The sequence below is a fragment of the Pagrus pagrus genome (assembly GCF_965226575.1).
Source record: "Pagrus pagrus genome assembly, chromosome: 13".
In the NCBI taxonomy this organism is placed as follows: Eukaryota; Metazoa; Chordata; class Actinopteri; order Spariformes; family Sparidae; genus Pagrus; species Pagrus pagrus.
This window is the reverse complement of record NC_140197.1, coordinates 31,011,969-31,025,803: the sequence shown is the minus strand read 5'-3', so window position 1 is coordinate 31,025,803 and position 13,835 is coordinate 31,011,969. Positions and strand designations below refer to the sequence as shown.

The 13,835-nt window shown below is 41.1% G+C and overlaps 1 protein-coding gene across 1 annotated transcript; it reads right to left on the bottom strand.

Moving 5' to 3' along the window:
• Window positions 1-665: 665 nt before the first annotated feature.
• Window positions 666-6,063, bottom strand: prf1.3 (perforin 1.3). Its single transcript, XM_084370606.1, has 8 exons — window positions 6,037-6,063; window positions 5,017-5,265; window positions 4,521-4,562; window positions 4,045-4,137; window positions 3,807-3,943; window positions 3,024-3,522; window positions 1,755-2,125; window positions 666-1,365 (listed from the first exon to the last, which is right to left on the bottom strand). The coding sequence occupies exons 2-8, from the start codon at window positions 5,263-5,265 to the stop codon at window positions 1,095-1,097; spliced, it is 1,662 nt and encodes a 553-aa protein (XP_084226732.1). The 5' UTR covers window positions 6,037-6,063; the 3' UTR covers window positions 666-1,094.
• Window positions 6,064-13,835: the final 7,772 nt, after the last annotated feature.

The window sequence follows — 13,835 nt, the reverse complement described above, 5'->3', positions numbered from 1 at the left end:
ACTTCATATCTTTATCATTCAAAACTTACATCATCATTTTTCTGTCAAAGATCCAGGACAGAGCCTGGGGTGGACACTAAACAGAGACGGGTGGAGACACTGTCATGTTGTCGGCAGCGACGTGAAGACAACAAACACAGCAACAACCAATCAGCAGGCAGGACGAGGACACAACATGTCTGCAGTCTGAAGGAGATCTGGTTCTGTTGGACAGCCGGTGAGCGACGGACTCAGGACGATAATCACAACTTTCATCTGATGAGGTGAATTATTGTTCTGGTGTCTGTTAAATGAACCGAACGACGAGTGGAGAAAATAAGTGATCTGAACACGAGCAGCAGTCTGCGCTGGTGAAGAGCATCTGTAATAATATCACTGCAAACCAGACAGAACCGTGTTGTATTACTCTGTTACCACTTAAAGTAATATTATATATATATGTTCACTCTGTAAAATGTTTATTGGTGTATGTGACATTTTATAACAGATAATAAAACAAAGCATGAAGACGTCTCCTCACATTCCTGACAGTGTTTGTTTCAGACAGTTATCAGCTGCTTCTGTCATTAATCTGTAGAAGTTTAAACAAACTAGATTCATTTGTTTGATACAGAAATCAGCCTGCAGATCAGATCAGAGCTGCTCCCGTCAGCTGGACAACACAATGAGTCCACATCACACAGTCTGACATGGTCCAGGTTCAAATTTAATAACAATATCACTGAAAATAAACACTTCACACATGTTTTACTGAGGAAATATAAAAACAGAAGCCATTTTGTGACCTGATGACAGCGCTGCCTGAGAGTAACAGGAGCATTTAACTCATTATAGTTCTTTATTTCCTTATTGACACTAACTTTGTTCATTTAAAAGAGTCAAAAACGAGCAGAGGTGGAAAAACAGACTATCCAAAGAGCTAAATGCATAAAAGGACATAATGTTGCATAAGCTTAGGGCTTTAAAATCTATTTAAATTATATATTCACAGATCTAAAATCTCATTGGCTACATGACATGTCAATCATCCAAGACGGATGGTTACTGGTTGGCTGTTGCTTAGAAGCTCATATCTGCTCTGAATGAGAAACTATTCAAATGAAGGAGCCGGCGTGAGCCTCGTCAGCCGACTCCTCCTTCACGTATCCCATCACGCCCTCGTAGGTGGGCGTGGCGGCGTACTGCTCGCACAGCGACCCCTGCAGGCTGGGCGCGCACACGGCAGACGTCTGGATGAACAGCGAGCCGTGCTTCAGACGGAAACTCTTGTTGACGTTGCGGCCCGTCGTCGGGATGAGGCTCGCCTTCCCCAGCAGGTCGTCGTTCCAGCGGTTGTCCCGGTCCCAAACCTCGAAACGGATCGGACTGCGGAGGAAACGTACAGATGTGTGACATCATCATCATCATGAACTCTGCTCTGATCTGCCAGAAGGTTTGATATACACGAGGATTTTTAAATCTAAATTCCCTTTCTTGCTTGAGTTAAATGTTCAGAATGGTTCCTCTCTTTCATCAGAAATATACAGCTACAGCCAACAGCTGGTTAGCCTAGCTTAGCATAAAGATAGGAAACGGTTCCCCTGTCTAACGGAGCACATTTATGCTTTTAGCTCTGTATTCACGAGCTTCGCACCTCAAACCTTTTAATGCCATCTGCCTCTGTCAGGACCGTTATCAGACTGATTACATGCAGTCGGATCTCTACTGAAGATGTTTTATCAGAGGTTATTTAAAGTCAGATCACAGTGACTCACTTCCTGTGCCGCAGGTTGACCGTCTCAAAGCGAACGAGGTAGTTCCAGGAGGGGAAGTCGTTGTTCCAGATCACCGGCGTCGTGGCTCCTTGTTTCCCGTAGAAAACCTTCACGTATCCGTCCGTCTTGGAGAAGTAGTCGCCCCACAGCCCCTGGGCTCGGACCACCGTCACGTTCATGCGGGCCACGCCGGGCTCGGCGGGGCAGCAGTCGGAGTTGACCATGCGGTGTCCTTTGCACCGACACGCACAGTTCTGGTTCTGGTGGCCGATCTTGCAGCTCGCCGGGCAGCTGAGCGGCTTGGCACTTTTACGGATGTAGTTGCTGATGGCGTCACGGAGACTGGACTTCAGGACGGGGTTGTCTGTCACCTGCAGAACAGAAGAGACGAGTTTATCTGGAATGACGAATGTGGATTTTTAAAAGTCCTCTCTGCCGGTGAAGCTTCGCCCGGCTGGTTCAACACCTTGATTAAGGTGTACAGTCAATCCACACATCGTTAGAAAGCTTCGATTCTCCTGATTCTAAAACCACTTCTAGATAAAACCTCATCAGCAAGCTGCCATCAACAAACAAACAAACAGACCAGAATGAACAAAGTTTTGCCACCTCAACACCTAAAGTGTCGAGTGTTTCAGTCGAGTCCCAAATGTCCAAAACACAGTGTTCATCATGAAATGATGAGAAAATGAGAAAAACCTGCCAACTGTGATTCTTCATGCTTTTATCTGTTCAAAGACGAAAGATCAGAGTTTCTATGCCCGACCTACAGCCGACAACAGCCAATGAGTGATTGTGTAGACAAGTGACCCACTCTCTCTTCATTATTTACACCCTTTTTAAAGACATTATATATGTTTTTTGGTTGTTTCTCTGTTTTAAATCATCTCCAGCTGCTTCAGGTGTTCAGCAGAACGCTGCAACTCTGTTTAACTGTGAAGCTCCAGAAATGTTCTGTGGACTACGAGACTTCACCTGACTTTATATCATCAGGAGGAGACGATGACTGAGCCTGACTTTATATCATCAGGAGGAGACGATGACTGAGCCTGACTTTATATCATCAGGAGGAGACGATGACTGAGGTTACTGTTTGGGTGAACTGTTCCTTTAAAACTTTGAGTCATCATCCTGAAACTGGTTTAGCATGAAGTTTAAGTTAGGACTGTAACGTTCTAGTGAATATCATCCAAATTAAAACCGACCAAGTCACGTTAAGAACAACAAACTGTGACTAATAATAACATGATCAGTTCATTTGTTCCTCACCAGCAGGTGCAGGGGGTGGAGCTGGTAGGACACCACACCTGGGACCCTCTTCAGAGATGTGAGCCACTTCTTGTACCCGGCAGCATTATTGGGGGTGAACAGGATGTCGCCCACGTCTCCGTCCCCTCCCAGAACCTCGGTGGTCCGGTCGGAGAACGCCTGGCTGAAGCTTCCTCCTGTCTTCAGGCTCTTGCTCATGGCGTGGCAGAAGCTGGCAGCGCTGCTGGCGGTGATGCCTTTGATGGTCAATTCGGCCTCGACCGACAGGCAGTTGCTGATGGTGTGGACGGACATCTTGCTCATGGAGGCCTCGCAGGTCCGGATGGCGGTCATGGAGTTAACTCGACCCCCGAGTTGGACCCTGCGGATGAAGTGGGTCCCGTAGACGGAGATGAACTGTTGGAAAGCTGACGTGTTCTTGTGGTCGTAGGTGGAGGGAAGATTCTTCAGGGAAACCTTGAACTCTTTACTCAGCGGAGGACGGGAGTGAAGACGGAAGCTGCAGGAGAAGAAGTGATGTCACCAAGTCTCACGTACCTTCACCATGGACAGGTTTTTTAAAAAGGATTGAAAACTTTTGGAAAACTTGTACATAAGTACAGTACTTGAGTAAGAGATTTAGTTACATTTCATCACTAAATATCAGGTACTTTAAGACTTTGACTTAAGTACTATCTGAATAGGTGACTTTCACATTTACCAAAGTTATATTTTAACTCGATATCTTTACTTTTACTTGAGTACAATTGTTGGGTACTTTGCACAAAAGTACTGAGTACTCACGTGTAGTATTTGCAGTTGAAGTCGTGGGTGGTGAAGGAGAACTTGTCCTTCCTGCTGCGGCTCTCTGCAAACCTCGATGAGAAGGAGTGAGATCCTCCGACCGCAAACCCTGCGAGGCCCTTGACACCGAGGCCCACCTGAGTGACATCACAGCAGGTGCAGTGACATCAGCAGTGTGTACTCGGGTTTTACGATCAGACTGAATGACGTTCAAAAGTACAAATGTTAAAACTCTCACCTTCCAGCTGGCTGACAGAGACAAGCTCTTGTCTTTCATGACCGACTGACTCGACTCGAAGATTTTACTGCTCACACTGCGCCGACATTGAACCTGAGACCAGAGAGGATGCTGGGTAAAGTTTATATACATCATTAAAGTGGTGGAGTATAGATAAGTACATATACTCAAGTAACTAACCGTGTCAAAGATTACATTAAACCAGTTGTTCCCATCATTTCTGACTCGTGACTGTTTGGGAACATTTATCATGTTTCAGATTCTGCATGAAGCTGAAAATACTTCAGTACTTTTACAGGATGACGCTTAAAATACTGCTGTACTTAAACTAAAGTAGGTTGGAGTACTTTAACTTGTAATGGAGTATTTCTACATCGTGGTATTGGTACTTTTACCGCTGGCAAAAAAAACCTTTCTTTCCAAGTTCTCCCATTATTTCAAATCTGTCAGAAAGATGTTTGATTTTTATCACAGACCTTAATCCTCCAGTCGAGGACCGACACCGGGAGTTTCTGGGTCTGTTTGAGGAGGAAGAACAGGAAACATCATCATCATCATCATCATCATCATCAACATCAACATCAACATCATCATCATCATCATCATCATCAACACATCAATCATCACTGATTGTTTTGCATGAGCTTAAGGGTGGAGAAACCATAACGATATTCATTTTACAACTGAGCATTGCAATGTTCACTTCTATGCTGATGATACCATCTTATATTTATTGTTTTTAATTGATATATTTGTACATATATCATATATCAGCTGAGATCTGGTATCATACCACTTATGGTTGAACGTGGACAGTTTATTGTATTTGTTAGAATATTTGTGATTTCATTTGTACTTTACTTTCATACTTTGAGTACTCTGCTGATAATACTTTTACTTGACTAAGGTTTAAATTCAGAGTATTTTTCTACTACTTGAACTGCAGTTAAAGTACTGAGTACTCTGCTGGACCTGGTTGAGGAGGTGGTTGCGGCACACGGTGCAGTTCCCCTGAACTCCTCCGACCATGAAGCTCTTGACGTCGACCACGCTGGCTCCAGTCGTCTTCATCGTCACCACATTGAAGCCTTCGCCGACCAGATTGTGACCCGGGACAAACGGAGCCTGCTGACACTCAGTGAAGGAGCCAGTCTGACAACCAGGAGACCCAGGGAGGAAGAGGAGGAGGAGGAGGAGGAGGAGAGGGGAGGAGGAGAGCATCTGAAGGGGAGGAGGTGAAGAAGAGACAGACTGTGTGATTCACAGAGGAAGAAGAAGTAAACTATTCATGCTCACAGTCCAGTATACACAATATACAAAGTACGATAAGTTGTGAAGATGCTTTGGAGTCTGTAAGAGTTTAATTTATTGATGTCACACAGGTGACACGTCTCTGAAGACCTGAAGAAGAAACATCTGACATTTAAGGATTCAGTGTAAATCCTGATTAACGGGACAAACAGCAGCTGCAGTCGTGAATCAAACTACTCATTTTGTTTTGTACGGAAGCTCAAAGCGTCCAAACGAGTGTATCTCATATTTATGACTGTCTCTACCATGTGCATCTTTATCATTAGCATTTAAAAAATATTACTTGGTCGAATGAATCTGTCAAAATAAATCATAATTTTTTACAAATCTTGAGATAGAAAATCTAAATCTTGATTTTAAAATTCAGACTTATGTTCTATCTCAAATATTTTTTGCTATTATTACTTTTTCTCAAATGTTTTGTTATTTCCTGGTGATGATCGGCTTAATCAAGTGAGGATCCACCAACAAATTGTCTTTAAGCTGACCTGAGATGTAAAATATGTAAGAAATAAATATCACCAACTATGAAATCAATCGATGTAACAATCACAAAGGTTTTTTACACTCACTGAAATAAAACTGAGAAATATACAGAACATGTTTCTGATAAAAAGATTGTTTCCTCACTGATGAAGGGTCTGAACTCTGACAGACGAGTCTAATTAGAAAATGTTTTACCTTCACAGAGTCGAAGGTGATGATGATGATGATGATGATGATGATGATGATGTTGATGATGGTGATGAAGATGAAGAGGAGTGAGTCACTGAGTTCAGGTCAGTGCAGAGTGAGAAGTTCAGGAACAGTCGGTGAAGTTATTCAGAGAGAGATCACACCTCCTCTTTAACTTCCTCTTTACAAACACACAGTCATTCTCAGCCGCTGACAGGGAGTAACTAAGTACATTTACTCAAGTACTGTACTTTACTTACTTCACTTGTACCCTAACCCTACACAACTCAACAACATTTACAACAATAATTGCGGTAACAATGTCATTATTTTACAGTAACATGGATGAAAATTACAGTATGTTTCTGTAATTAATATATAATTATACATTAGATTCACAGTAATGTACTGTACTGTGTTTTCACGTTAACCCAACCATATTGCTAGTTAGCATTTTAGCCTGTTAGCATGTGTGCCTTCTTGGACCACTTGTACGCCTGTTATACCATTTTTAGCCTGTTAGCAGCATGTTAGCTTGTTAGGATGTTATTAGCCTTTCAGCACGTGAACCGTGTTGTAAAACTACGATATTTTAGTGCCGTGTTGCTGCTGTGCCCCGAGTACAGTTTTATCTTGTAATGCTCCGTTGTTGCTTTTCTTTACGGTCGCTTCAAAGCGACGTTTAATTTAAAAACCACAGCAGCTTACTGCAGTATCAGAAATGATTACCCATCATGCATTTCAAAAGCATGATAACAATAGTTTACTGTGAGAAAAATGGCTGTTTGATCATTTTCAGACGTTTTAATGCAGAAATGTTAAAGATTACATTGTTTTAATTTTCAGGACATTTTGTTTAAACCTGTGTGTGTGTGTGTGTGTGTGTGTGTGTGTGTGTGTGCGTGTGTGTGTGTGAGCAGAGGTTGCCGTGGTTACAGAGTTGTGACAACAGTGTGACCTTGCTGCAACTTTTCTGCTGAGTCTGAAGTTGGTTTGTCTCTGAAACACATGACAGCTTCCTGCACACACACACACACACACACACATTAACATTAATTGTGGATAAACTTTCTGAAGGTGTTTTTTAAATTCAGTCAAGCTTTATTGACACAATCATCGGAGCAGAGCTGCACATGTTTTTACATGTAACACTAATAATTGAGACGACTGTGAAGACGCAGGATATTTGATGTTTATTGATCTGAGCCAGCGACATTAAACTGTGACGGCAGCAGCAGACATTACTACATTAATAAACATCTACAATATGAACCAAATAAAACATGAAAAACAAAGTTCAGAACTCAAATGTGTCTGTTATTATGACATTAATGATAACTACAGTATACTGACAGAAAATAAACATCATCTCTGACAAATTATAACAATTAAATGATTTAATAGTAAATGATTGTAAATAAAATATAAAAACAAATACACAGAAAATAAACAACAACTACAAAATCTGTTTTATGTTTTAGTTTTTTATTTCTCCTTTCACTCCTCAAGATGCTGCTTTCATTCCTCTTTACTTTAATAGTTCAATCAATCAATCAATCAATCAATCAATCCATCCATCCATCCATCATGACTGACAGTCCTCCCTCCCTGCATCACTCTCTTCTCTGTCTCTTGCTCCCCCTGCAGGTCGACGCTCACACTGCAGCTGATGAAGACGTTCACCTTGGGCCGAGGGTGAAGGGCAGCGGTGTGTGTGTGTGTGTGTGTGTGTGTGTGTGTGTGTGTGTGTGTGTGTGTGTGTGTGTGCGACACACACACACACACACACACACACACACACACACACACATCCCAGTGGTGGAATGTAACTAAGTACATTTACTCAAGTACTGTACTTATGAACAACTTTGAGGTACTTGTACTTTACTTGACTATTTCCAGATTTTTCTTCTTTATACTTCTACTCCACTACATTTATTAGATTACTTTAGTTATATTAGTTGAATGATGATGTAATAGATTACAGATGAAACTTTATTGATCCCTGAGGAGAAAATTCACAAGTTACCCAGCAGATGTAAAGTAATCAAACTACTTTTACCAGCTGCAACATTAAAGTGATGACCACATTAATAATCAATACTTGTAATCCAATAATATAATGTATTACTCTGCACGATGAGTACTTTTACTTTTGGTACTTTGTTTATTTTGATGCTGATACTTTTGTACTTTTAAGTAAATATTTAAATGCAGGACTTTGACTTGTAACAGAGTATTTCTACTTTGTGGTATTACTACTTTACTTAAGTACAAGATCTGAGTACTTCATTCATCTCTGATAAAATACTCATTAATGCAGCAGTAATATTAATCCACAAACATCAGATATAAAAACACTGACAGGGAACAGATTACTGAAACATCACTACTTTACTTTAAATACTTTAATGGAGAGTAACTAAGTACATTTACTCAAGTACTGTAGCAGAATTTGAGGTACTTGTACTTTACCTGAGTATTTCCATTTTCTGTTACTTTATACTTCCACTCTTCATCTCAGAGGCAAACACTGAACTTTACTCCACTACATGTATTAGATAACTTTAGTTACAAGTTACTTTACAGATTAAATTCTGAATCAGAGCCAAAGTATCACATTTTAAAATGTATTGATTTTATCAATCAGATAAATACAATGATTGTGATGATCAGCTGACTCAGTACACAGTTTATACATGTAAATATATGGATCCGTTACTTTTACTGTTACTTTTGATACTTAAGTACATTTACTGTCATTTACTTTAAGACTGTCACTTCTACCAGAGTAACAGTTTAACATGAGATCTTTACTTTCTGAATACTTTTTACGTGACTTCCTTTTGAATGCAGTACTTTTACTTGTAATGGAGTATTTTCACAGTGTAATACTTTTACTTTATCAAAAGATCTGAATACTTCATGTTTGTCTTTGCCATCACAGTAATTGATTTGTCTCCGTCATGATCTGATCAATAAGCTGCAGTCTGAAGCTTCAGTCTGCTGCTGCAGGTGGAGACGGATCAATGGATCAGCTGATTGGCTGATGATGAGGAGGTGAAGGTGAGAGACTTCCTGTGAATCTCTGCAGAGGATCGACGTCAGACGACATCAAACTGAAGTTCAGCTGCGTTTTATTATCCGTCACATCATCTGGTTCATTTATGCAGATCTCTTCATCTCGTCCAAGTCCAGAAAATCTGCTCATCCGTCTCCTCTTCATCACTTCCTTCCTCTCACAGACATTCAAACAAGCTCCGCAGTCATGTGGCGTTCACTGACCGTCAGCTCTGTCGACGCTCCGGGAGTCTCAGAAACAAACCAGCAACTGGAGGAAGTGTTCAGGTGCTTCACAGCTGACATCCACCTGCGTCTGATGTGATGTCACTTCCTGCTCTGTCTGAAACAAACCCGTCCATCACTGACAAACAGACTCCATGTTTCTCCTCAAAGACAGAAAGAAGTTCATGCAGAACATTTGCTGAATTTACAAGAAGGAACAAATCAGTCAGAATCAGTCAGAGACAGAGTTTCACACAGTTTATAAAGTGTCTCCAGCTCAACAACTCACTAAACTGACACATTTGTTAAGGGAGTCTGGGGACAAAGAAGTCGCCTATACTGGTTACTGGTTAGTGTGTTTGTAAAATGTGACATGTTTAGATCAATAAAATGTTTCTTCTTTCATAAATTGAGTGTAAATGGTGAAATCAGTGTAAACAGTGTGTTCAAACAGCTGCTACATGTTGGCAGGTAAGACTTTAGCACTTTAGACACAGAAGCAGACAGGCTGGTACAGCCATGCTGCCACAAACTGACACTTTGTACAAGGAAACAAACAACTGACTGTTTTCATTTAATGCTGAATTTACAAGAAGGAGACAATGATTCAGAGTCTGTCAGAGACAGAGTTTCACTACGTTACAAAGTTTGTTTTAACTCAACAACTCTTAAAATCACCACATTTGTTAAGGGAGTCTGGTGGTGTTGTGTTACTGGTTCAGTGGTTGGATCAGACACTGACAGGTTAACAAACATCACAGTGAAGCACCTGGAGGTCAGACAGTTTATGTTCTTTGTCCCCAGACTCCCTTAACAAATGTGTCAGTTTAGTGAGTTGTTGAGTTGGAGACACTTTATAAACTGTGTGAAACTCTGTCTCTGACTGATTCTGACTGATTTGTTCCTTCTTGTAAATTCAGCAAATGTTCTGCATGAACTTCTTTCTGTCTCTGAGTAGAAACATGGAGTCTGTTTGTCTCAGTGATGGACGAGGTTTACTTCATACAGAGCAGGAAGTGACATCATATCAGACATGAGTTAATGTCAGCTGTGAGCAGACGGACTTGAAGATGTCCACCTGGGGATGGATGTTGACAGCAGATCTTTGCATCTTTCATCCTGAACTCATCGATCTTCAGTCCAAACTGCTGCAGAGAGGAAATAAAATAAATTCTCCTTTAAGTGACGACGACAGAGAAACACGTCTGAGCTGCTGTCTGTGTTCATCAGCTCATTAATAATTCATAAATGCCCTGTGGGAACCATTTCCTCTGTTTTATTGCTGTATGTTAAAGAGTTTCCGGAGAAGTCCAGCTGTGACAGATGTGTCTCACCTGTTATGTAACCTGATGTGTGTTTGAACGCAGCGTTCATGGTGCTGCAGGTGAGGCAGGTCCAGACGCGCCGTCAGCCTGCAGACGGTGTGCAGGGACCCAGTGAACTCTGCAGACTGTCGCACTTCTTCTTCTTCTTCATGAGTCAGCTTGCAGCGACGAGTCCACGTCAGACACGTGTCCACGTCCTACACGATCTATAGGAAGACTTCCTGCCGCGTGGACGTGAACGTCACAGTCAGTACGACGAGTCGCAGGAGTCTCACTGAAAAACACTGAAGTTCATCTCACGTGTCTGTTTTTCATTTTTTCTTCTGCTTGATGATAAAATGAATTAATTTAAAATGTGATACTTTGGCTCTGATGCAGCATGTAATCTGTAAAGTAACTAGTAACTGAAGTTATCTAATGAATGTAGTGGAGTACATAATACAATGATTGCCTCTGAAATGTAGAAGAGTTGAAATATAAAGTAACTGAAGAAGGAAATACTCAAGTAAAGTAAAAGTACCTCAAAAGTGTACTTCAGTACAGTACTTGAGTAAATGTACTTAGTTACATTCATCACTTGGAAAATGTGTTCAGATCTGGTTTAAGTTAAAAGTACCAATACCACAATGTAAAGTAATCCATTACAAGTAAAAGTCATGCATTCAAAAGTACAGTAGTAATCTGAAGTGTACTTAAAGTATCAGTAATAGAGTACTGGTTGTGCAGTTAAATGTTTCTGTCTGTGAAATTTAAGTATTTTATTTTCTACCCCTTTTACTTCTACTCCATTACATTTCAGATATATTGAACTTTTTATTCCATTATATTTATTTGATTACTTTAGTTACTAGTTACATTTCAGAGTAAGACTTTAGATTAAAAAAGCTGATAAAATACAAGTTTAAACCTGTTTGTCTTGTGATTTATATAAAAAGTACAGTACTTGAGTAAATGTACTTCATTAGGAGACATTTTACTGCACGAGTACTTTTACTACCTACAGATACTCCAAGTTCATTTTGAAGTAATAACACTTCTGATGAGACGATGGCTGAGCCTGACTTTATATCATCAGGAGGAGACGATGACTGAGCCTGACTTTATATCATCAGGAGGAGACGATGACTGAGCCTGACTTTATATCATCAGGAGATGATGACTGAGCCTGACTTTATATCATCAGGAGGAGACGATGGCTGAGCCTGACTTTATATCATCAGGAGATGATGACTGAGCCTGACTTTATATCATCAGGAGGAGACGATGACTGAGCCTGACTTTATATCATCGGGAGGAGACGATGGCTGAGCCTGACTTTATATCATCAGGAGGAGACGATGGCTGAGCCTGACTTTATATCATCGGGAGGAGACGATGACTGAGCCTGACTTTATATCATCGGGAGGAGACGATGGCTGAGCCTGACTTTATATCATCAGGAGGAGACGATGACTGAGCCTGACTTTATATCATCAGGAGGAGACGATGACTGAGCCTGACTTTACATCATCAGGAGGAGATGATGACTGAGCCTGACTTTATATCATCAGGAGGAGACGATGACTGAGCCTGACTTTACATCATCAGGAGGAGACGATGGCTGAGCCTGACTTTATATCATCAGGAGGGGACGATGACTGAGCTCAAGATTTTTTGTGTGAACTGTTCCTTTAGTAAAGACGATTTCCTTCTTTGTGATTTTGTCCTTTTTGTCCTTTTTGTCCTTTTTGTCCTCAAACCTTCAGCTTCATTACAAACTCAGTCAGAGTCTGAAGCGTTTCATTCATCCAGCGTCAGACTTCCCCTGCAGGCGTCATGTGTTTTTCCTCTGGATCATTTCTGATCCACCCGACCTGTAAAAAACAAGCGTTCCTAAGGAAGGGCTGGTATCCAAGGCAGAGACAATAAAATCTCTGTAGGAGCAGCCTATAGGATTAGCCGCAGCAGTGGGCTGTACATACGGGCCTATACGGGCACACACGCCTCATAAAACCAGCCAGGGCCCCTCTGCTGCAGGAAGAAGCCGCCTCGCTGCATCCACGTCAGCCAAAACCTCCAATCTGGAGCTGCAGCTCGAGGTCAGAGGCTCCTCTCTGTGCAGCTTTGTTTCTGTAGGATGAGACTTTAATGACCCCTGAGGGGACGTATGGAGGAAAGAAAACATGTAGGACGAACAAACAGCAGCAGCAAAGAAACCAGACTCAACTTAAAAAGTTTGAAACGTTTAAGTAAAAACCTGTCGGCACCATCAGGAGAGCAACACAATGTAAGGAGCAGCTTCAGTGTCGGGAAGAGAATAAAATACTGCAACTCAAAACTCCTTCTGACAAATCCTTCAATTAAAAAGTACAGAGACAGTAAATGTAACGTGTTAGTCTCATCAACCGCATTCATTTCTGACATTCATACAACCTGACCTGAGGAGATGTTTAACCCTGGACAGAGTGATGCTAACGGTGTTAGCCCCATGACAAACATTAACATTTATCAGTTTCAGCATTAAATACTTTGTCTTTGTACTGTATTCACCTGACTACAAGAGTATTTTGTTAAGTTTAAGTTTTACATAGCGTCCCAACCATCCTTACAATCTTCGTTTTTACTTGGCTTTTTACCCATTTTCTTTCTCCTCCTGGCAGACTGGGCTTCCACACACACATAGATATGACAACACACCAAAAACATGAAGATGTACAGTTTATATAAGAAACAGTGTCCCTTCATTTTAATCCTTAAATCCTCTGTAAACTTTTCATTTTTGAGCAGAATCTCCATTAAATAAGTTCTATTCAAGTAAAACAAACTTAGATGTGATCATTCATAGCTCAAAATCACAGAATAAATATTGCTGTCAGGCCTCAGCCTGGTAACAGTCGTTATTAACAAGATGTAAATAGTTGTATGTTATATTTACAGGAGATCAAATGAAGGCACCGTATGAAGCGAGCGGTGGTTAGTGAAGGGTGCGTGCAGTTAAAGTGATGATCGAAGCAGTTTTTAGTTTCTTCTTGAAGGATGAAGTCAGTGATTCGTGCCAACCAAAGAAATCAGGAGGAAATGATGAAAACCACTTCCCCTCTGCTCTCTGAGGCGTCTGCATCATGGTGTACTGTAAACACACTGTGGTGACATAACAGCTTTACATTCACATGTTTCATTCACACCACCAGGCATGCACACGGAAACTTTAAAAAA

What these genes read in the sequence shown, in the direction of transcription:
- prf1.3 (XM_084370606.1), bottom strand. Translation starts at nt 5,265, where the DNA reads ATGCTCTCCTCCTCCCCTCTCCTCCTCCTCCTCCTCCTCCTCTTCCTC. An exon ending in CTCTGTCAGCCAGCTGGAAG is followed by an intron (nt 3,944 to 4,044) that starts GTGAGAGTTTTA and finishes GATGTCACTCAG; the next exon opens with GTGGGCCTCGGTGTCAAGGG. An exon ending in TTCAACTGCAAATACTACAC is followed by an intron (nt 3,523 to 3,806) that starts GTGAGTACTCAG and finishes CTTCTCCTGCAG; the next exon opens with CTTCCGTCTTCACTCCCGTC.